The sequence below is a fragment of the Emydura macquarii genome, unplaced genomic scaffold (assembly GCF_026122565.2).
Source record: "Emydura macquarii macquarii isolate MOO-44397 ecotype Brisbane River unplaced genomic scaffold, CSIRO-AGI_Emac_v2 contig_1146, whole genome shotgun sequence".
Classification (NCBI taxonomy): domain Eukaryota; kingdom Metazoa; phylum Chordata; order Testudines; family Chelidae; genus Emydura; species Emydura macquarii.
In genome coordinates this window covers 8,243,165-8,267,999 of record NW_027131283.1, presented here as the reverse complement: position 1 = coordinate 8,267,999, position 24,835 = coordinate 8,243,165, and the positions used below count along the sequence as shown (strand labels likewise).

The following is a 24,835-nucleotide window of genomic DNA, read 5'->3' as shown; positions in this document are numbered from 1 at the left end:
CCGCCGGACGCGCTCTCCCGGGGGCAGCGGGCGGGGAGCCAGGCGCTGGGGCCCCTGGAGGGCGGGGGAAGGTCACAGGCTCCCCCCCCGCCCCCCAACCCCCGTGGGCCCAGATCAGGCAAGGTCAGGCCGGGTGTGAGTCGGAGCCAGTCCGGCACCCTGGGCACGCACAGGCCGAGCCGCGCCTCAGGCCGGGAAACGGTTACCGCTCCCCGCCCTCCCCAGCGCCTCGGCCGGGGAAGCGCCCCGCCCTCCTCCGGGCCGTGCCCCCAGCCCAACCGCACCCCGGAGCGACCCGCGGCGCCCACCGACCCCACCGCCGGCAGCGGCCCGGCCCAGCCCGCCTCCCCCCCCCCCCGCCCCGCGCCCGCCTCCCCGCGCGCCGACCTGGGGATGGTGCGGAGATCGCCGGACCCCTTGCTCTGGTGCGGCTCCTGCGGCGCGGGCGGCTGCCGGGCGAACCACACCTCCAGCAGCTTCTCGGTCCCTTCGAAGAAGTGTGCACCGTTCTCCTCCATGGCGCGACAACTCGGCAACCAACAACCACAGAAATTAAGCCCGGCCCGGCGGCCGCCCCGGCGGCCGCTGCTGCACGGGCCGCGCCGCCGCCGGGTCCCCGGCCGCGAGTCACCTTCCAGGGGATAACGTTACGTGACCCTTCGCCGAAAGTAACAGCAGCGAAACCGCCCGGCTGCGCGGCGGCTGCGGCGGCGTGAGCGCGGGGCTTGCAGTCCGGGCGGGCGGACCGGCGCGGGGCAGGCGATGCGGTTCGGTTCGGTTCCTTGTATTCCGTGTGTTCCCCTGTTGCAGAGAAGAGCGTAGGGCGACCGCTAGCTAATGTCGCCGGCCATACTGTGTAAGCGAGAGGGCGCCGCGCACGCAGCCGCCTTTATACCCGCACAGGTACAGGGAACTGGGCGCTCGAACGCGCCCATTGGACACGCGCCACCCGGCCCCGCATTCCCCGTGTCCCCATTGGACACCGCAGCTGCCTGTCATCCCGCCCCCGCCCGCCACGGGCAGACCGCCCAGAGAGAGACTGAGCCGTGTGTGTGAGCAGGGGAGGACAGGCATGGGACTGCGAGCGAGCGAGAGCGACATGGGGAAAGCGGGCGTGTGTGAGGGGCGTGTGAGGAGAGAGCTGAGGGAGAGAAGGTGTTTAAGAGTGAGGTGTGGGGGGATGTCAGTGATCCCGAGAATGAGAAGGGAGGAGTGAGGCACAGGCTATGTATGTGAAAGAAAAGGGGTGATTACTGGAGAAAGGGCAAATGTGTGGTTTTGCTATTTTTTTTAACGTGGTGCAAACCCCAGTGTATTAAACTAAATCAACATTAGCCAGTTGTAAACAGATTTAAGTGCATCCACAAAGGGGTGTGCACCAATTTAACTAAAACAATTTAAAAAGTGATTTTAGTTAAACTGGTATAACTTTTGTGTGCCGACATGGCAGGGGTATAAGAAATAGTGTGTGTGAGAGAAATAACAATGACGGTGTAAGAAAAAACACATGCATATGTGTGTGAGGCCTTGTCTATGCAAAAAAGTAGTACAGATTTAACTAACTTTTTTTTTAAATGGTAAGGTATCAACATAAGCTAAATTGATATAAGGCACTCTTAAACCTATTTAAGTACCTACATGGGGATTGCACCAAGTTAATTAAAGCAGTTTCTAAACTAATTTAGTTAAATCAGTACAAGTTTTGCATGTAGACAAGGTGTGAAAGAATGAGTGAGCAAAGCACAGCATAGTGATCATTAGATGATAGTGAAACAGAGGGCACAATATTTGCTTGTGATATGGTGCTTTTATGCTGCTTTGTAGGTGCAAAGGGGGTGTAAAGCCACTGTATCTGAGCAGCTGGGAATTCCTCCTGTTAGAAAATTCCTAGGTGGTACAGAGCTACTGTAACTCTGTGCTGACCACCATTTTCCAGCTTCTTGATGTAGGAATATCGCTAGCAGTTGCTACTTAAGTGCTGGAAAGAGGGTGAGGTGCCACAAGAGATGCGTGATGCAAACATAATCACTCTATAAAAAAGGGCTACTGTAACAACTACAGGCGTATCTCACTACTAAGTGAAGCAGGGAAAGTTTTCACAAAAGTCATCTTAGTGCACCTACAACAGCTGGCAAATCATGTGTACTCTAATTCACAGTGCAGATTCAGGTCTGGAAGATCAACTCTATAGATGATATTTTCTGTGTGTCAACTTCAAGAAAAGTGCAGAGAGCAAAACTTACCATTGTACATTGCCTTTGTAGACCTAACGAAAGAATTTGACACAGCAGATCTATTTACAATACTAAAAAGATATGTCCATCAATCTTGTTGTTCATTTCACGACAACATGAGAGCAAATGTCCAGTTTGACAAGTGTACATCAGACAATTTTGTGATGAAAAGCAGAGTGAAGCAAGGATGGTTCTTGCTCTACACTCTTTGAAATCTTTTTCATGGTACTCCTGAACTGCGTTTTTAAGGTCAGGAAAGATGGAGTGCATCTCCACACACAGTCAGATGGGAAACTCTTCAATCTCTCATGACTTAAGGCAAAGACTAAAGTAAAAAAGGTGCTAATCAGGGAACTTTTATTCACTGATGATGCTGCCCTTATAGCCCACGATGAAGATCTACTACAAGAACTCATGGACCGCCTTTCAAGTGCTCCTCAGGCATTTGCTCTCACCATCAGCAATAAGAAAACGGTTGTATTAGGACAGGGGGCTCCACAAGATCCTTTAATTACCTTAAATGAAAACCAACTAGAAGTAGTCCAAAGTTCAGCTACTTAGGTTCTACAGTGACTGGATGAAGAACTAAATGTATGCATTGAAAAGGCTGCTGCCACCTTTAGTAGACTAACTAAAAGAGCATGGAACTCAAAGCTTACCCTCAAGACCAAAAGGCTAGTGTATCAAGCTTGCATCCTCAACACTTTCATGTACAGTGGGGAAACATGGACAACTTATGCACATCAGGAGAAAAGGTTAAACAGTTTCCACTTACACTGCTTATGCCATAAACTCAACATCAACTGCAAGATAAAGTTACCAGTGTAGAGGTTCTTCAAAGGGCAAATGTACCTAGTGTGACAGCCCTGCTCAAGCAACGACGACTGCGCTGGTTGGGCCATATGAGCAAGTTGGAAGATGGACACATACCTAAGGACATACTATATGCAGAGCTATCAGAGGGAACAAGAACAAGAGGATGTCCCAAGATTTGCTGTAAAGACACATGCAAGTGAAATATGAAGGAATTTGGAATTGATCCTAACCTATGGGAAACCTTGGCAAATGACTATAACAAGTGACGCCAACATCTCCATCAGGGCATAAAAGTCCATGACAGGAGCTGGTGCCTACAGCTTGAAGAGAAAAAAGCTTGTGGGAAGCAAGCAGCACTCAACCAAGACACATATATTTGCAATAACTGCCAAAGATTGTGCAAATCTCAGATTGGACTATTTAATCATATGAAACATTGCAAATCGTCTACATCATAGGCTGCAATTTCTACCATCTCTCACAAATGAAAGATTCCAATCAATCATCGATGTAGGGAGCATAACCAAGGGAAAGGATCCATGGTCAGACTCGCTTCACACTCCAGCTATCTCTGCCTGCCAGAACAGCACCTTGGGATAATAGGCAGCTGGATGCAAGTTAGAGCAGCTCTAAGGTTGCTCTGCATTTTGCTGGGGGCCACCAGCCTCAGAATACAGGGAGCACAAAGATAGCATAAAGCCACCTTTGTCCTTGCCCATTTCTCTCCCTGTGCTGAGCATAGCTTGGTCTGTGCAAAGAATCAGTTCCAGAGAGGGAGTGATGAAAGAATGTCCATGCTTTAGTGTGAGGAAAAGAAAATGGACAAATTCAGCCCCTTTACATCATTCTGGTAGAAAAAAGAAGCTGTTAAGCATTCAGAACTAGCCCCTGGAGAATCCTCCTCATGTACAGAGGTTTCTCGTTTCTTGTATAGCTGGCTGAATGGCTATTTTTCAGCTGTTGAGATAAATTGTGTATCTGTGTGTGTGAGGGAATAAAAACAATAGTGCGTTGCATGGAGGGGTCTCTCTGGTAAACACAGCTCAGTCATACTGTTGACTGTATGCTTATTTGCTTTGCTTATTCTCTGTATCACATATTTCCAAGGACACTTTCAAAGGATATAGATAGAAAAAACTAGTTGCCGTTGATCTAGTCTGTACATATAGGGAATGAATGACTTTCAAGATATTTGCCCAGTTTCTAGGCAAAAGTGTTCATTGTTTTTATTCACCTGTACTACTCCCAGCCCAGCTCTGCCCTCCCACATTCATCTTGATTTAACAGCCTTGGCTTTCCCATACAAGACAGCAACTACAGCCAACTTTCTGCTTCAGTGGGTCAAATGTTAGTGGTCAAAATTTCTCTCTGCAAACATAAGTTGTTCATTTACCTTGTGGAAATTCCTGTTAGTTTTTATGTCTGTTGTAACTAGCAATGATAGTTATCATATTTACTTGCCAACTATCTATTGTTAGTATCTACATTTCAAAATAGTCAAGGCATGGGTTTTATATGTTTGTTATTATAGGGGATGTAGAGTGGATTTCTTGTACACAACCAGTTGCTATTCTGATGTATTTGTATTAAATTAGATAATAATAATAAATACAAAGTGCTGTCCTTCCATCTGATCCCTTTTCAGGAGTACAGTAAAACTCTGATATCAAGCCCAGAGTTTACTAATATTTTTCAAAGTGCAATGATTAGTTGAACTTACTTCATGCAAAATGGTAAAGGCATAGGTGTATTTAATGCATTGTGTGTGTGTGTATATATATATATCACATATTAGCTAGTAACAAATATATATGCAAGTGCATAATCAATATAAATATAGGGCTAATAAAGTTTGGTGCATGAGACCTTCGAATAACCTTTTTTTCGGAAGAAGTGCAAAACAATGTTTTTGGCTTAGTATGTATCCTGTTATTCAGTTCTTGAAATGTCCCCAATTTGGGGACAAGCTCCTAAAAGGATGAAGTAACAATGAGAGATTACGATGACCCAGACAAAAATAATCAGGGTAAACAAAGGAAGTCCCCAAAATCCCACAAACCCCTGTCAAATTTTAAGATTGATAGTTTTGTTATTGTTAATAAATAGATAAACAAGTTATATAATTTAGGGTGTAATGTGTAATCTTGTATTTGGTCATAAAATATTATTATTATGTAACAAATAAGAAGAGAGGGGTGTTGATAAAAGTATGGAGTCATCCTGGGTATAAAAGAGTGTATGGAGACTTAAGTCTTTGTTTATGTATACAGACCCTGTCTGTACCTACAGTCAAATCATTGGCCTCACATACCTCAGTTGATCACTGGGGTGTGACACTTTGTACCTATGCTGAAATAAACCTGTTCCTTGGATCTGAACTCTGGAATTAGCAGTGGTTTTGTCTGCTACAGCAAGCAGTGGTTGTCTGCTTTGCTAGGTTCATAAGGTACCTGCTTAGTGGTCCCAAAAATAGTCTCACAATAACTTGAATATTTAGCTACACCTTGCAAAATTCTGTATTTGCTGAATAGCAAAGAGCAATAGTTCTTATGTAATAATTGGACAGCATATTGAAAATTATGCCTTAATTTAAAAAAATTGTGAACTTTCCACAATTTACTTAAAATGAATTATTCAACAGATAAAAAGAAAAATACATAAAATATTAAATAATCACTCAGTAAAGTTTTTCAAAGGTAGATTACACCCTAAGGCCAAAAATTTCATTTTTGATCCAAGTGATATAAGCATATAAAGAGCTAATGTAAAAGCGGATAGGTGCCCACATGCCACGCTGGTAGGTTGTACAAACATCAGTTTATTAATCCTCACAACACTGTGTGAGGTAGGTACATTTTATTCCCTTTTCACAACTGCAGATACTAAAACAGGTTGGTGGTCTGAGTTTCGTAGGAAGAGCTTTTTAAGTGACTTGTCCAAGGCCTTGCAATGAGTGCATGAGCAGCAAAAGTAAGAACTCATGTTCTTGAGTCCCAACTCTGTACTTCTTTCAGCTCACGTTGCCTCTGGAATAAATAGTGTATATATGTAAAAAATGTTAATTAAAACAATATTTGTATATAAAACCCCATCAGAAATGTAGATTTGTAATGATATAATATTTATATTTTAAATAAATAGGATCTAATTTACAATAAATAAAGTTTTATTATTTATATAGCTCAATAAGTGAACATGGCACTTTAACAACTATCTTGTAGTATCTTTATAAGAAATGTATAATTAATAAGTAAATCTTAGTAATTATTTTTCAAATTAAATTTTTCACATGGATTCTCAGCTCATCCTTCTTTGACAATGATTGTCAACTATGTAGATATTCATGTATATTTAATTAATATTAACTGTTTAGAATGACAGATGTAGGTTTTTTCTCTTTAGTTGAAACAGCTATTCAGGAAAACTCTTAGCTGAATAGTAGTTGCAATATGTACTAGTTAATAACTTTTTTTCTGTGTATTATAAATTCAGTGGAAGATTGTGGCACTATTAAATTGTTTTATATTGTTATACAGTATGTGTAATAAAAAATAAGTTGATCAGTTTTCTGAAAGCCTCTTATCAATTTAACACATATAGTTGGATGCTTAACAAGTATGTCAAGCTGCAACTGGAAATTATTTTGGCAAATTTGTGTGACAGAAAATAAAGGATTTGCTTTAAAACTCTCAAATTTAAATATGGGATCAATAGTATCTTTTGATACCTCTGAAGTAGTGGTGACTTTTAGTGACTAATACTAAATAGGAAAATTACAGTTAAGGCCCTAGGGATCCCTAAAATCAACAGATTAAATAGTACAAACAAACAAACAGACAAAAATAAACTCATTCTTTATGGGCCTGATATTCTAAACTGTACTTGCAAAAAAGCATCCACTGACTTCAGTAGGAATGCCTCAGACTCTATAATGGCAATACAAACATACTGGGTATGCCTCTCACGTCCCCTTTCCCCCATATGGATCACTTGATTTCAGTCAAAAGGAATTCAGTACGCAAACAAAGGTCTTGACCCTGCAAATATTTAACTTTATGCCCACGAGTAGATGAACTTTGAAGTCCACTGGATTAAAAATTATTCATGTGCAAGTGTTTGCATGAATGGGACCAAACTGATGACACATGGAGAGGGAGATGGGATGACTTCTCTTCAGTGTCACAATTTTATTTCCCCTGTGAGAGGAGAAAGGTGATTTTCCTCTGTACCAATACCACCAGACCACCTTAAGGATCTAGCTAGAGATCAATCCAGGTGATGCCCCATCTGCAAAGAGGCTGCATCCCTTTTGGATTTGCCATGATGATGATGAAGAAAAATGCCACCTTTCAACAAGGAACAAGTGAATTACTTGATCTTCAAAAGGGGGAAGAGGGATTGGGCCTATTCCCCTTTTTGTTTCTTTATAATGTATAAGAGTTTAAAGATCTTTTTGTTTGCGTTTTTGTTTTTTTGAAAAACAAATGGAAAACTAGGCTATTGAGAAGGGATTTAGGACAGACTGTTTAGAACTCTTTTATTGTTTGTATTAATGCCGATTTTAGTTCAATGCATTATGAGCACTTAGGCGGAAGGAATTACTTTGTTAAAGTTTTTAGGATATACATCTAAGGGAAAGGATAGCAAACTTTCATATCTTGAGACACCCCCTTGCCTCCCTATTCTCCAGCAAAACCAGAAAAGGCCAGACTTTCATCCCTGATATTTCTAAAGGTAAAATACAAGGAATTTGTTTAAAAACTAAATACATCAAGCCTTCTTTAAACACGTCATAAAGCTGCAAGGAAGGACACAAACCCAATTTTTAAAGATCTTTTGTAGATCGCCTTTTACATGTGTCAAAGAAACTGGACAGTGCAATAGAAATTAATTGAAGGAATCAACCCTAGGTGGGTGGAATGTTAGCACGAGGAAATAATTTTATGTACAAAGAAGAGCAAAGACAAAAGACATTCTTTTCCTTTTATGACCTCACAGACAAGAGCTATGGTCTAAATTATTTGAAAAGGCTTTTCTTAAACAGAGACAAGAAAGAACAAACTATATACCTTTGCTTCAGCTAAATAGCACAAAGAGAGGAAAACCCACAGTTCAATTCCAGATAGTATTATTTCCTGTTCTGAATTATACACACCTTTGTAAGAGGTTGGACATGATCAATTTTTTCAGAGTTCACTGAAGGAAGGTAGGCAATTAGGGTGTTCCATTCCTCTGTCATAGTTTTAGCTTGCACAGACATCTGATTGTTTGTAATGGGGTTTTAACCGCCTTTATTTAAGGATAATTCATCACCTCAATCACAAAAATGTTGTAGAAAGGTTGTTTATATAAGTGAATAGTTCAAATGGGAACCAGAGGTTTATAGTATTAAAATTATGACTACATTGCCAACCCTAAGCATTAAAAAAAAAATTAAAAAAAAAAAATAGCCAGTCTTCAAATTCATGAGGTTTGTTTGAAAGTCATGAGATTTTAAAAAATAATGTTTGAGTTATTTTTATTTGACTTCTGGTGTTGAATTTTTGGGGTTCACATTTTTAAGTTTCTTTCTGCGAAAATGAGGGATGGAAACTTACTTTATAAAAAACAGATAAGATTCCCACAGTCACATGAATACAGGAGCTGGATCTAAGAAAAAGATGACATGTCACAAGATTTACAAGACAATCGTGAGACTTGGCAATGTTATATGATAAAAACATTAAAGTGGCTCTGCCACAATTTTATGTATTGTACCATACTTCACCTACAAATTAAATTACAAGCGGTTTCTCATACCAAAGAGGAGTAGAATCTGTGTGGCTTAACGGCCTAGAACTCTAGAATGCATGCATAATTAGCTGGTTTACAACTGAAATAATCTATTATGCTTTATCAGTGGCAATGTGATTTAAATTTTACTATAGCAGCATCTGCTGCTGGCACTGCTATAGCTCCGCTTGTGTCAGCATTTCCAAAATAAAACCTCCTTTTAGATACAGGTCATGACTCAGCTCTGAAATTTGATCTAGATTAGAATGAATCTTGACAGAGGGTTTGTTTTTGGACAATACAAAAATAATAGTTTATCCATTTTGGGGATATGAGGGCAACACTTGTTCCTAGAGCTGGGCAAATTTGGGGTTGATTATAGAGGTATAGGAGGTGCTTATAGAAAATATTTTTCTGTTATTCCTGATTCAACAGCATTTTTGTGATGTTTCACCAGCTTTCTATTTAAGTGAGTTACACTTTATGGCCTTACCTTTGGTAAATATTTCTGCAGCAATCTAACCTTATCCTTCTATGTTTTCAGAATACTACATTAGTTTTATATGTGAGACTAAGTCTCCATTTGTGGCTTTGAGTCTAAACCCAAGCGAGGCCATTTGTAGAGCGTGCTACAAGACATTTTTTGTCTAGGCTTTCCACTAAATGAAGGTTCTGGGATCTCCTGGTCGTTAATTACTTCTGGGGAAATTCTGTGCCACTGCGCAGTGCAGAATTAGTGCAGACATAATGTTCCCTGCAAAATTCTGTTTTTCCTGCAGATTTGTAATTTCCACCAAAATGCTTCCTTTTGGTGGAAATCATAAATTTCAGCCTTGTGCATGGTGAGGCTCGGGCTGTCAACTGCCCAGGCCTGACAGCAGGAGCCCCGCCATGCACAGAGGTGTCAGCCAGAGCGCCAGCTGCCAGGGACTGTCAGCCAGAGTCTCCTCATACCATGGGTTTTCAGCCTGAGCCCCAGCCAAGTAGGTATGACTGCGGGAGCCCCAGCTGAGCAGGCTGTCAGCCAGAGTCACAGCCACCTGGGGCTGACAGCAGGAGCCCCATCCCCAGGACTGTCAGACGGAGCCCTGCCATGTGCGGGGCTGTCAGCCAGAGTCCTGCCACACGCAGGGCTGATAGCAGGACCCCAGCTGCACAGGGCTGACAGCAGGAGCCCTCCCGTGCTCAGAGCTGTCAAGCAGAGCCCCAGCTGCCCAGGGCTGTCAGCCAAAGCCTTTCCATGCCTGGGGCTTTCACCCAGAGCCCCAGCTGAGCAGGGCTGACTACCGAAGCCCCTGCTGAGCGGGCTGCCAGAGGGAGCCCTGCCATGTGCAAGGCTTTTAGCCGGAGCCCCACCACACATGGGGCAGACAGTGTGGCTGACAGTGGGACCCCCACTATGTGGGGCTGACAGCAGGACCAGTTGTACAGGGCTGTCAGTTGGAGCTTCAGATGATGCCCCAGACTCCCAAGACTGACAGTGGGAGCCCCCTGACGCCTGGGGCTTTCAGCAGGAGCCCCAGCCCAGCAGGAGCCCTGCCATGTGCAGAGCTGTCAGCGGGAGCCCCAGCTGTCTGGGACTGTCAGCGGGAGATCCACTTGTGTGACATTTCCTGAACCTTTGATTTTGTCTGTATCGTTACAGACAGACTTGCTGTGAGGTATTTTGAAATAAATTATTAAAATAATGAAACTGGCAGGACTATTTTGTTATTTTGACAAATAAAATATGCAGAATTTTGCAGAATTTTAAAATATTGTCTGCAGAATTTTTAATTTTTTGTTGCAGAATTCCCTCAGCAGTAGTTAATGTACTGCTGGAGTTTCTCTTTAAAGTGAGCTAGTTCTGCATGGCAGGCGTGGTGGATCCTGGAATATATGCTTCCTGATGTAGGGAAAAGACATATGAAGGGACATAGCTGATTTAAAAAACAAGCTTTTAAAAAACCTTACAACTGCTACATACACCTAAGATAATTATACCTGAAAAATTAAAATAAATAATTATTTCCCCTCAGTTTGTTTGCTTTGTGCATGTGACAAGATATACTAAGATTTAGGGATGCAGAAGAAGAGCTCTTCTTGTTTGGCAGCACTTTCCTTGTTCCTGGAAAGAAAGCCTTTTGCCCCTGCAATAAAAGTAACATGCACGCATGCACACACACATTCTGGTAGGAGACTGAACTTTATTTCTTGGTCCATGTCACCTGATATAGGTCAGAGTCACAAAAGGTTAATATCCTGACTCTAAAGCAGACCTGGGCAGACATTCTATCACAGATGCTTTGTCCATACTTTGAAGCCAAGAGTTAATTCATGCATTCCTTCCAATCTCTTAAGTGACTGGGAAAATGACAAGATACAGCCAGAGTCATTTTGATCACTGCACTCAGAGCCAGACAGGGTTGCACTTTTTTGGGCTTGTTTTATTTGGAGGTTATTTATTTGGGCTTTTTTGTAATAGGTGACTTTCCCACAAAGTTATAGTTTAAAAATGGCTGTAGGAGTTGTTTCAGCGATTGGTGTCAATGTATATGCATGTCATTAGAATTTTAGAATCCTCCTACTTCACTCCCATTCAAATGGGAATACACATCCAAATTTGAAAACTTTCTAGCCTGTCTACTTGACATTTCCTATAATTCTAATTTATTGTCTCATACCGAGATATGCTTCAACGGTTCAACATGGGAATATACCACATTGAAGCAACAGATAAATTATCTCAGGAACCTCCTCTATCTCTGTGTGTGTCCAGATCTACTGATTCAAGAGAATGTCCTAATCCAGCACTGTAATATTGTTTTTTAATTTGGCTGCTTGAGCTGTGGTGGTTGTAACTTTTGTCTGACCTTACTTTTTCTAACATAGTAGATATACTTCAGTCTAGAAAGCCATCCACACTAAAATTCTGATCAGTATGTGCACTGGATAAGTTCAAGTCTTCAAGTTCTGCCTCTGTTTCCTCTCCTGGGTTACCTGCTTAAAGTCTTTCCCTGTGAGTGTATTCCTCTTAGTAGTCTCTGTGCACTATCACTTTGTGGGCAATTTTAAAGTGTTCAATCACGCTATGGTAAAGAGATACTTGAAAGGACTGCTTAATGTTTTTCTTCAATCTAAGACCCTGTTCTGATATGGGACCTCAGCTTGGTGCTTGCCTGGCTTTTAGGGGCATGCTTTGAGCTCTTGGGAGAGTACTCTTTGTTTCACCTCTGTTTCGTAAGGTCATTCCTCTTTCCTTATGTAAATATGGTAAAGGGACTCGACCCTGCATGGGGATATACGGTTTCGGGTGTGTTCAGAGTGAATGCACTGTCATTTGTCTATGGAAGGGAGGTAGCCCCTCCCTCTGAGAAAGTAAGAGGAGACAGCCTCTTCCCTCAGAGGGAGGGGAAGTGACGGTGGAGAAAAGGGGCATGGTTGAGGGACAGAAGTAGGCAGTGGGCAGCTTAAGAGAGCTTTGAGAGAGCAAAACAGAGAGTCTGGGAGTAAACTGAGAGAAACAGGGAGAGACAGATGGGGGAAAGGGGAAACGGGAACAGAAGGAAACCAGGACTGAGATAAATTGAAAGTAAGCTGAGACACAGATTGAGCAGGGCAGAGAGACATGCAGAAGAGGGTCTCTTTAGTTTAAAGCTGGCTGGTCAAGTCAGTCCATGTTTGATAGCATATTCCTGAGCATCAGTTCGTGAGCATCAGTCTGGTCATCTACTATCATTGATCCATATGGTCCCAGAAATCTGGAACAGGAGAACCAAAGATCCTTCAGATCCAGTAGGTCTGACCTAATGTGTGCCCCCCACAAGCAAGCATCACTGGAGTCGAGTCCATCTTTTTTATGAAGTCATGAGATGTGCTTGAGGCTCAAAGACTGACTTGGGTGTTAGACAGTACCCAGTGATATCTGGGAAAAGGGGAATCTTGAACTAAATAATAATCACAATAACTTATAGATCATTGCCTGTGCATTCAGAGAGAGATATATTTTGAGGGATATATCTAGTTAAGTACATTGAGTAGTAAGTTATAGTCTATACAACTATTATTTTTTTTATTATATATATTCTTCATCTATTTAATGCTGTTGTAGGTGGAATCTAACTTGGTTCATTCCAGTTTAAATAAAATCCCTGTTGTTTTTTTGACTACCAGTTGTATTATCTTGGCTACCATTAAATAGCCTTTTTATCATGGTGTAACCTCCCAACTTTCCAGCTCTCTTCTGCCTGGTAAATTTTACTACCACTGTGACAGACCATTACTAATCTTGGTCAGTGGTTTTGGGACAGCATGCTTTTCAGATGTATTTCAAATTATAACACAATAACCTTATTTTGAGAGGTATATTTACACTTATATCAGTGATTGCCATAAAGTAAGTGAATTGCTGCTTCTGACAAATGATGCTTCTGACAGATGATCCTTCCTTCAGACTTCCATAAGCACATCTTTCATCTCTCTTCTACATTTCTGCCCAAGGTCATGTCTTAGTTCTCTCTTATCCAGACCATTATTCTCATCATTTAGCACTCCTCAGCCCACTTCCCTGAGGGTTCCTCTACTTGCTACCTCCCTCACTCCTATGTGCACCATGACTGATAATATGCAGGGGCCACCTTAATTAAAAATAGAGGTTATTTAAAAGTGACTGGAGTCCTCAAAAAGAGTTTTATACCTGCATAACCACACGCTCTGTCCACCTTCTCCTCTTCCTCAGGGTTCTGGTCTAAATTTTGAACTCTGAAGTTCAACAGAAGGAATTGAAACAGTTGGTTACTGCACCTTGCTAATATAAACTTGTCTTCAAGTGTTCGGTACTACCCAGCACCCTTTTCAGGCACTGAGCATATGCAGCTCCCCTTGCAGTTTCTAAAATCCTATACAGTCAGAAGGTGTATCCCACATGGGAGAATATGCGGAGGTCGTTTCAAAGAAGAACCTGTTGATCTTAGATAAAATGGGCCCCCAAGAGCTCACAGAGACAGTGAGCCTGCAGCAAAAACCATAGCCCAGATAAGTGAAAGTGCTGATTATTTATCATTAGGTCTATGCTAGACTCTCTCCCCTGAAATTTTCCACTGTTCCTAACACTGTTGCAGCTCCACAGGTAGTAGCAGTGGTGGGACTGTTAGTGTAGACAAGGTGTCAGTGATTGCTGCATGGTCAGTGTAGTAGTTCATGGCCATCCCTCCCTGTCAGTCTCAGAGGGAGGCCATGCCCCCTGTTATGTTAAATCCTTGGAAAGAACTTGTATTCAGAGAGAAATCAGCACGGAACACAGAGAGATGCAAACCCATGAAAAGTCTTTACTGAACTACACTAAAACCAGCCAGGACTGGCTGAGCTATCCCTTAATAGTCTAACTCTATTGCTATGGCAACATGCTAAGTTCTGTTGCTACAGCAACCTAGGCAATAAGGCAAGACACAAAATACACAACATATTCCTCCCTCCTTAATGAAAATGCCCATTTAACAGAACAATCACTAAACTAGGGAATGAGGATAGACTGCCTCAGTTCCTGGCTAAACTCCAGGGATTATTCTGCCCCGTAACATGGGTTTGCCCTAGCTAAAGATCCAGCCGTTGAGGAGGCCTTCTCTCTCTAGGTGGATTACAGCAGACTTCTGGTGTTCTTGGTGCGGGTCTAACAATGGGCTCAGGACTCGTAGTTTAAACAAGTGAGTTGTATCTGCTCAAACAGGGGAGGGAGCTGTATCTGCTGCAGAGGTGGATTGAGAAGGGGAGTCAGGAATGAGTGGCTCTTGACTCAATGATATCTCACCTGTAATGGTGAGGTCAGGCAATTCAACTGGAGGTGTGTCCTTGGGAAATGTATGATCTGGCAACAACCGATCTACATGCCGCTGCCAGGTGAGGTCTGCTGCAGTCTGGACAGTGTAGGAAACGTCCTATTTGGGCAATGACTGTAGCAGGGACCCATGTAGCTCCAGAAGCATAGTTCCAAGGTTGTTCAGGACTAAAGATTTGGTCTTTTGCTCTGTGCGCACGTCTGATGACTTGGTTTTGCTGTTGACGTTGCACAACTTGTCGTGCTTTGTTGGTTTTTAACAGATCAAAGCAAGCGCGCAGCTGTTGTCCCATCATTAGAAAGGCCAGAGACGCTTTGGTTGTAGTATGAGGTGTGTTTCTGTAGGATAGTAAGAAGCTTTTCAGACACTTTTGAATGGATGAATGTCCCCTTGCAGATCTTAAAGCTTGTTTCATGGTCTGCACAAACCTTTCAGCTAATCCATTGGTGGATGGATGATACAGTGCTGAAGTGATGTGATGTATCCCATTTGCTTTCATAACATTTTCAAACTCCTGAGAGACGAACTGCGGTCCATTGTCGCTCACAAGTTGTTCTGGCAGACTGAAATGACTGAAGATTTCACACAGTTTCTAGATAGTACTTTCAGCAGTAGTGGACAGCATTACAGAGACTTCTGACCATTTAGAGTGGGCGTCTACAACAATCAAGAACATGCTTCCTTCAAATGGGCCAGCAAAATCAACGTGAATACGCTGCCACAGGTTTTCAGGTCAGTCCCATGTGTGATGGGGATGCATTCCTCACACTCTGACATGAAGTACAAACTCTTGTCTTCTCTTCAGTGGCACTGTCCAGGCCAGGCCATCAAAAATAGCTTTGTGCAATTTCTTTCATGCACGCTATTCCACAATGACCTGAATGTAGCTATTCTAACATCTGTGATCTCAGTAGTGGTGGAATAAAGATGTGCATCCCCCACAAGAAGCAACCAGAATGGATTGATAACACTGTCCTCCTGGACATGTAGGGAAGAAAGTCAGGTGAGACCTGAGAGTCCTATTGAGATGTTCCATGCATCACTAGGTCCATAACTTGGAAAGTACTGGGTCAACATGATTTGCCTTCTTTACATGAGTAGCAGTGATGGGTGTGTTCTCTACCTGTTCAAAGTAGAAAATTTCTTTCTGGCCAATATCTTGATGTTTAACTGGTAAAGGCAGCCTTGAGAGACCATCTGCATTGCAGTGCATAGTGGATTTCTGATATTTGATCTCATGTGTGTGCGGAAAGCAACAATGCCCATCATTGCATATGACTAGCAGCCAATGGTGAATTGCTTGTGCATGGTCCAAAAATTGATGTTAGAGGTCAATGGTCAGTGAAAAATGTGAACTTCCATCCAAACAGGTACTGGTGAAGTTTCTGAATTCCAAAAACAATTCCCAGTGCTTCACTTCAGTCAGAACAAAGCAGAGCCTGTTTTAGTTTCAGTTTGAACCGTCAATGTAAACAGCCCAGCCAACAAAACAGCAAAAAGGTTTTTTCTTACATTGACTTTTACTTTTTTGCCGGTGCAGCACAGGTCGATCCCATCCTCCGTTGCCACTTTTGTTATGTTAAATCCTTGGAAAGTACTTGTACTCAGAGAGAAAATCAGCACGGAATACAGAGAGATGCAAACCCATGAACAGTCTTTATTGAACTACACTAAAACCAGCCAGGACTGGCTGAGCTGTCCCCTAATAGTCTAACTCTATTGCTATGGCAACAAACTAAGCTCTGTTGCTACGGCAACCTAGGCAATAAGGCAAGACACAAAATACACAACAGGACCTCTCTATGTTGTGTCAACAAATGCAATGTTCAACAGAGGAATTAGCAGTCTACGGGCTCTGGCCCTCTGGGCAGGGTGGAGCAAAAAACAGTCTTTTGCCTGGCCTTCTGGCTCTGGCAGACAGCATAAAAATACACAGACCTCTTGGCTTAAGGTGGGTAGGTGGCCACTCCAGAGGTGGGGTTGGTGGCAGGCGGTAGAGGGACCTGGCCTACACTACTCCACCGGGTCCTTGCCCAGAGCCCTGACAGTGGCAGAGGATTTTGCCATCTGGTGTCCATGGGCCACTTCTTACTATCCCTTCTAAGTGTATCTCTGTCTCCTGGGGTTCCTCGGTCTCCCTGGGGTACACAGCTAGCAGCAGTCCCAGTAACATCTCTGGATACTTGGCAGTCGGCAGTCCTGGCAACTTCTCTGGGTCCTGGGCATTGTAGAGCTCAGTCTCAGGTGCAGAGCTTGGCAGTGGCAAGAAATGTCTGCTCACTTCCCCGGCTCATACACAACTGAGCTGTAGGGCCTGCCTTTTAAGCCTCCTGTCCCACCCCTCTGCTTCTGACATGGGGGAGTGGGGGGGGGACAGAGTGTGTGGCTTGTTTGGCTCCGCCCACCAGGAGGAGTGGTGTAGTCTCTCCCCATCAGTCTCGGAGGTAGGCCACGTCACCTTACTACATTCGCCCCCAGATTACCTGTAGTACCAGCAGTTTTTGGAAAGTGACTTGATTTCTTGACAACATTGTTCCTTTAATCAAACCATGTAAAGAGTGCCTAGATATTAAAGTGATAGGCACAATATATATGCACGTAATAATGTGCAAATTTATATCTAGTCTCTCACTAAAATAGGAGATTTATAGCTTTACCTTGTGGTAAACTGATGGTAGCACAATAGGCTATTAAGAGATCCAAGCATGATTTCCTAGCTACTCTCTTGCTTCTATACCAGTAGGGACTTGGAGCTCTGGATAGGTATTCTAGTCACTAGCTTGTTATTTTAGAGCTAGATCTGTCTGACACACAAAGAGACACTGACTATCTCTGAAAGGAGTCATGTCCAGCCCTTCTCCCCTAGAAAGACGGCTGCTGTGGCAGAGGGCTTTTGAGGGTGAAAATTATACAGCACTTATTTGATGATGATACAGAGTATTGATTTTTTGTTTTGAAGTTTCCTCACAGATCAGTCGTTATGGCACAAGTATTTATTTGCAGTTACCTTAAAACCATATGTCTGCAGCTTCATTCTTCTGGTGTCCCACACAATGGTCAGAGAAAAATCACTGGCATGTGATAATTCAAAGACTAGGAAATCTGACTTTTATAAACTAATTGCTAGCATGGAGGCATTTGTAAACAACTGCAGACCAATTCTAGAAGAATTAAGAAACTTGCTTCATGCCCCAAAAATGCCCCACACTTGAAATGTCTGTTTCTTATTTTGAGTTTTTATCCTTTCCACAGACACACAGTAGTGTAGATGAGGTCAGTCCTCTAGTCTAAATATTATTACATTTTAAGGCTGAGGGAATCACTATAATAATCATAGTCTGACCTCCTGCATAACATAGGTCAGTGTTCTTCATTGCAAGGTCCACGAGCCAGTGGTGGCTCCCACCAACCTGAAGTGCAGCTCCCTGACTAATTGACTAACTCTGCCCTGCAACCTGGAAAGTTGGGGCGAGAGGGGACAGAGCTATGTGGGGCGAGGAGGGGGTAAGTCACCGGGAGACAGAGGTGAGCACTTCCCTCGGCGTCCGTCCCACTCCTGTGGCCGCTGCTCCCAGCAGTAACTCAGCTGCTGGCCTTGGCTCCTCTGCCTCGCACAGTGCTGACCTGCTGATGAGTGACCCACTCATCACCTTGCAGGGTCCTGGGAGCGTGGTGAGCGGAGGGGGCAGCTCTTCCCAGCAGAGTGGGCTGCGCTGCCCACGTGGAGAGTCCCTCCTTGCCCCACAGCTCCTTTCCCCCTCGCGTGGAGGGACCCTCCCAACTGCCTGGGGACTAAGTCCAGGTGAGCCCCTGGCTGCTGCTAGGGAGGGATCAGACCTGGGCTGGGGGATGGACTGAAGCACCGGGCTGATGACGCGGCACAGTGGAAAACACATCTGGGGGCTGGGCTGCTGGGCGGAGAGCAGCCGGACTCAGCTGGAACAAGGAGGCATTGTGTTTTGGCTTGAGAGAGAAGAGCAGGCAATGGGAAGGGAATGGAGGGAATTGGGGGGGGAGGACCTCGGGGGAGGAGACCAAATGGGAGCTCAGGTGGATCATGGGCGGGGCCTCAGCCCAGCCTCCCCAAAGGCAGGAGTCACCAGCTCTCACATTGAAAGTTTTTTGCCAAAGTGGCCCTTGCTTGAAAAATAGTGAAGCTCACTGACACAGGCCACTGAATTTCATTCAGTGATGCCAGCAGTGGAGATGTTTGCTCTTTGCTACTATGTATGTAAATACCATCAAGCCCAATAATTTGTGGTTGAACTAGAGCATCTCTTTTAGAATGACATTCAATCTCATTGTAAAGACTTCAAGAAATAATGAATTTACCACTTCCTTCAGTAAACTGTTTCAGTGACAGAGTACCCCCACCTTTCACTATTCTACAATAAAATATAAACTGTTATTTTAAATATGTGAGACTCTTGCAATACAGAATCCAAGAGAGGGAGTTGGATGAAAGTGAACTAAGGTTCAATTCAGACCAATTGCAGTGGTATTAGTTGGAAGAGGGAATCTGTGACACTTTGTACCTCAAAATAGTACCCTGGAACTCCCACATTCACCACTGTGGTATGATTATGATTGCACGTCCACTACCCTTTGTCAAAATGGCAAGCTAATTAATGACCTTGCATTGTTTAAGGGAGTCTTGAGCAGTGTAAGATGGTATATTTCTGGGGTACAAGGCTAGGTGACTGCCTGGTGCCTCTCTCTGTATAATTAATGAATGGCTTGGAGAGCCTTCTTGCAATTTAGGGGGGGTGGGGTGGAGCTCCACGTGTTGATGGCTGAGTGATCACAGTGCCTGGAGGGGTTTGCTGTTTGTCACTGGCATAGCTTTGTGAGACAGAGCCCACGTTGGACAGTTATGGGGGCACAACAGTCTCACAGTTTCAGGGTCTACCCCAGGGATCCCGTCACAGTGGCATAGCGAGCAGGGTGAAATGCATAACTTATTCTGAGTGAGATTTGTACTTCGTACACTGATGTAAAGATTTTAAGTGAAGCTTTAAGGGTAGTTGCTGAATACAGTCAAGAAAAGGTTAGACTTGTTATTTTCTGTTTGCTAATTTTGGGAAAGGGAAACAGGAACAGAAAGGCATACAAACGAGTGAGGGTGATGCAATTGCCAGGGAAGCGCTGTATGAACTGCAAGCAGGAGAAAAGAAGAAAGAGCACCAATGACACTGGAGCTAAAAGAACTGGAAATAAGGGCCCAGAAACAAGCCAAAGAATCAGCACATCAGTAGGCCCTGGAATGAACAGAGACACCAATTGGACTTGCTAGACAAACAGAACCAGAACTCTCCCACCCTACTGGTTCCTATAGCTCCAAAAAGCCACAACTGTAAACAACTGTGTCCTGCATACAAAGAGACAGATGATATCACAGAATATTTTACTACTTTTGAGAGGCTGTGTGTAGTTCATGAGATTCCTGATGACAAGAGAGTCCCCACCCTGATTGCAAATTTAACTGAGTAAAGCTCTGAATATATTCAATGAAATACCAATTCCGGATGCTTTAGATTACTGTAAATTCAAGGAAACCGTTTTGAAATTATTTCAGATTATCCCTGAAACGTATAGGATGAAATGTAGAAATTTAACTAGAAATGCTGGTATGAATAATGGCGAATATATAAACAGGATGAAAGATCTAATGGAAAAATGGGTGAGCGGAAAAGGTGTTGAGAGTTTGAACAAATGTTTGATCTCCTTGTTCAAGAATATTTCTAAAGCATATGTAAAGATGATGTAAACCAATGCTTGTGGGATAAAGATGTGAAAACTATGGATCAGATGGCACTTCTGGCTGATGCCTTTGAGCAGACTAAGGCATCTATTGAAAGTAAACCACAGAAAGATGGGTTGAAACCTGATGGGAAGCAGGGTTCCTGTTTTACACCTGGGAAAAAGGGAGGGTGGCTGGGAGGCTGGCCACTCACCTCCCCAAAACCATTCCTCTAAACCACATCCAAAACCTCCTGTAAAAACAGAAGAGCCCAAAAGGTGCTATCAGTGTAATTCCACTGATCACCTGAGGAATAAATGCCCTGTGCCGGGAGGAAGCAGGCAACAAACAGCCCAGGCTGGAGAGTTAAGGGGGCACAGCGGTCCCACAGTTCCAGGTTGTAGTCCGTGTATCCTGTCACAGTATCATCTTGGAAAAACAGATAGTAGTTGCATCTGCCTCTTCTGTTAACAGGGATGACTTCTCTTTACCAAGATAATTCACAAACTTCAGTCTTATTAAAACTATCATGAGTCTCAGATAGCATTGGTGAGTCAATGGTCTGGACCCGCAATACCTAAAAGGCCATTTGGAACTCAAGAATGAGGACTGTGGTCAACAACTCACCTCTTCAGACACAAGAGAGCTAGCTACTGCAAAGGTTAAGCTGTTTATGCAGGAAACAGAGGTCCTAGGGGCCAGGCCAAGGCTGAAAAACTCTACAGGATCTAAGAATCACTTCAGTCATCATCACTCCCATTCCAACAGTAAGGCGTGACCTTTGACCTTGTCTTAGTTAATAAACACACAGAGCAGCCATAAAATAAAAAATATTCAAAAAAGAAAAATGCACTTTTCCCTTTGGAGAGGAAGATGGCAGAAGAGGAGACTCGCATGAAAAGGATTAGTCACTTTATTTAATGCACTTCTAGAAGATGCTCAGATGCTACAGTGATGAGGGCAGTATAAGAAACTGAATAGAATAAAATTTTAAGTTCAAGTAAAGTGAGGCATGAAGAGGTTAAATTAGTCGTATAAAATCCTCTTCAATAGAAATTTCAAAGACAGGAAGAGAAGCCTGCAGTCCTGCTTCAAATGAATTACTGACTTAGGCCCCAGTTCTGCAACAGACTCTGCACTGGTGCGGGGATCTGTTTGAGTGGAACCAATTGTAGGATTAGGGCTTTAGGGGCTGAATTTGTCACTGATCCTCACTCAGAAAAATCCAACTGATTTCAGAGGATGTTGGTAATATCAGGACTGACACAAGCACAAGATAACTTTAAAACAAAACATTATTATAGCTAGTAAAACAGTTGTGTTATTCAGACCATTTAAAAATAAGATAACCTAACTCAATGTTTTCAGTGTTTTAGAACCTTTTAGAAGACTATGAAAATATAGAAGGGGCTCACCCCGTCCAGCATTGGGCCCCGTTACTTCCCCAGGGAATCAAACTTCACACTTCAGGATTTTTCAGAATGAACGTCTTCTTCTAGGAATCTGATTTATTGAAGTTCAAAATATAAATCTACGCAGCCTCCTGCTAGATCACAATCTTTTAGCCGTCCCTACTGAGGCTTTCCTCCCAGGAAGCTTGTTATCTCCTTAGCCTTCCTAGCTGTTTCTGCTCCCTACTTCTGCTAGGAAGTGCTAGGAAGACATTATCCTATTTTCTTACACCAAAAAGCAACCCTAACTGAATGTGTCTCCTTATAAATGTTAGTCCTATGGGTCACTGGAGTCCGGGTATCAGTTCCATCACATGTGCTAAACCAATTCATTAAAGGACCTGCCTTGGAACAGGTGCATTGGACATGTACCTAGAGACCAATACCCTATTATAGGTAGGTTAAAGTTACAATTGTTGTGGAAGATCTGTATTTTCATTACAACATAAAAAGAATAAGGAAAAGAGTGACTCAGTGTTAAACAATTGTTTAACCTATACATTGATGTCACTATGAACGGTGCGTGTTAGAGTATATTCTGTGTAATCTATCTCCGATATATACCGTATTTCCCCATGTATAAGATGCTCCCATGTATAAGATGCACCTTAATTTTGGGGCCCGAAATTTGAAAATAAATGTATTATGGTACATCACCGGTAAGTACCACTGTATAAGACGCACCCAGTTTTTAGACCCCAAATTTTTCGAAAAAAAGTGCATCTTATACATGGGGAAATACGGTATGTAACTCTGATATAAGGTGATTAGTTAAGTTTGCTTTTTCATGGCCTAAAGATAAATTGTAAGCCCTTCTGAGTGAGGACTGTCCCTTTTCTGTATTTGCACAATCCCCAGCACAATAGGGTCTCCATACCAATTGGGGCCTTTGGGTGCTACTAGAATATAAAAGTTTACTAGTACTACTAATAATAATTGGCTCTCAGGGGCAGAGTATGCATGTAACAGTGACCTGAACAAGGAACATGATGTTTCTTTCCAACTCTGCTGAAAGCTTTAAGAAACTTGGGACCCAATTCAGTAACGTGTCGAGTGCCATTAGGTGTATGATGCTGAAAGCCAATTCCTCAGACCGCAGAAAAATAAAATTTACTAGTTATCATATGACCCTGGCATGTGATACCTTACATTGTGCTACATGGAGACAAATTGCAGAGAACATAATATGTGTTAACTTTCCAAATGACACAGAATAGTAAGTTAAAGAGAAACAGACAACATTAAAAATATGCTTCTGTCTGAAATGATACAATGCCTTCATATTTTTCTCTAATTTCTTTCAGTTCTAGTAATCACTTTAATTTACATATTTAGAAGCATTTTCCTGTTTGTGTGGGTTGCTCACACAGCAACAGATGCAAGGACTGTTCCATTCCCCATAAATTTTAATACCAGAAGCAACTTTAAACTATTCTTTAAAAAATGTATTAGGTTTCAAGTTATGTCCCTTTAAACACTGAAATAAGTCACACAGTTTTGTCTGATTTTTCATCATATTTGGTGAATAAGGATCTTCTACAATTGGTAAGGCTTCATCTACACACAAAGTTGTGTCAGTTTAACTGAAAGTGTTATTTTATACCAATTTAGTTAAACCAGTTCAACTTTGTGTGTGATACTCTTAGGCGAAGGTCTAACAACAATTTTTGTACCATTATAACTATACTGGTTTAGAAACCAATATAGTTTTGGCAGCACAACTTCCTAGTGCTTAATTAGTTATAGTGGATAAGGATGAAGCAGTAGATGTGATATATCTTGATTTTAGTAAGATTTTGACACAGTGTAACATGACATTCTGATAAGCAAACTAAGGAAATATGTCTAGATGAAATTACGGTAAGGAGGGCACACAATTCTTTAAAAAACATAGTGAAAGAGTAGTTATCAACAGTTTGCTGTCAATCTGGGAGGACATCAAGTAGGGTCTATAATGCTCCTCACTCAGGGTTTGGTTGGGAAGTGTGGCTTAGTGGTCATGGCTGCAACTCATGGCCAGCAGAGGGATTGTTGGTAGGGGAGTCCAGGCTCTCTCACTCCACCGGGCTCTGACTGAGGGCCCTTTGGGACAACCAGTGGTCTGGCAACTGAGCCTCCTTACAGCTGCCCTCCCTTGGCCACATCCTATCTCTTTCCCCCACCACCGCCGGTCATCTTAGTGCAAAGCTTTCCCCTGTTGGGGGAGTCCAAATCAAGAAAATAAGAGGGGATTACCTATGTCCAGGGTCCACATGCAGGGAGTAGGGAATACTCCCTCTCTGATTGTTTTTGAGGTGGTCCTCCTCTGCTGGAGCTGTGAGCTTCAGGTCTGCTTTTTTCCAGGTCTGCCACCAAATGAGCTGTTTCCATCTTTTAATTCCTCCACCAGATGAAACATTTGCTGCAGATGTGGCAGGGTGGGGTTGGCTGGGCCCAAAATAATCCCTTGTTGCCTAGTGTAGGGTTTATACACCCCATCAAGGGTGCAACAAGGTCTTTCCTGGTTCTGGTATTATTGTATAGTTTTATTAATGGCTTGGTACATGGAGTGGAGAGTACATTTATAAAATTGGCATATGATACCAAGATGGAACGGACTGCAAGCACTTTGGAGGATAGGATTAGAATTTAAAATGATCTTCATAAACTGGAGAATTGATCTGAAATCAGAAAGATGAATTCAGTTAAGAGAAGTACAAAGCACTTCGCTTAAGAATGAAAAATCAAATGCACAACTACAAAATGGGGAATAACTGGACTGGCAGTGGTACTGAAAAAAAGGATCTGCGGATGATAGTGGATTACAAATTTAATATGAGTCAACAATCTAATGCTGTTCCAAAAGAGACAAGTGTAATTCTCGGGTGTATTAACAGGAGTGTTGTATGTAAAACATTGGAGGTAATTGTTCAGCACTACTCGGCACTGGTGAGCTTCAGCTGGAGTACTGTTCCCAGTTTTGGTAAGAGTGAACAGGACAAATGCCCAGTTTTGCCAAAAAAAGTGGAG

The 24,835-nt window shown here is 42.8% G+C and overlaps 1 protein-coding gene and 1 long non-coding RNA gene across 2 annotated transcripts in view; both read right to left on the bottom strand.

Moving 5' to 3' along the window:
* The window catches only part of AMD1 (adenosylmethionine decarboxylase 1), a 34,835-nt gene extending 33,984 nt beyond the window's left edge, over nt 1-851 (bottom strand). Inside the window, exon 1 of the mRNA XM_067546599.1 lies at nt 388-851. Coding sequence (XP_067402700.1) covers nt 388-518 — 131 coding nt within the window. The 5' untranslated portion in view covers nt 519-851. The remainder of the gene's footprint in view (nt 1-387) is intronic.
* Nucleotides 852-5,858: 5,007 nt separating this feature from the next.
* On the bottom strand, nt 5,859-24,401 carry LOC137152198 (uncharacterized). Its single transcript, XR_010919473.1, has 3 exons — nt 24,062-24,401; nt 8,648-8,699; nt 5,859-6,076 (listed from the first exon to the last, which is right to left on the bottom strand). It is a non-coding gene; the product is annotated as an uncharacterized lncRNA (long non-coding RNA).
* Between the last annotated feature and the right edge of the window lie 434 nt (nt 24,402-24,835).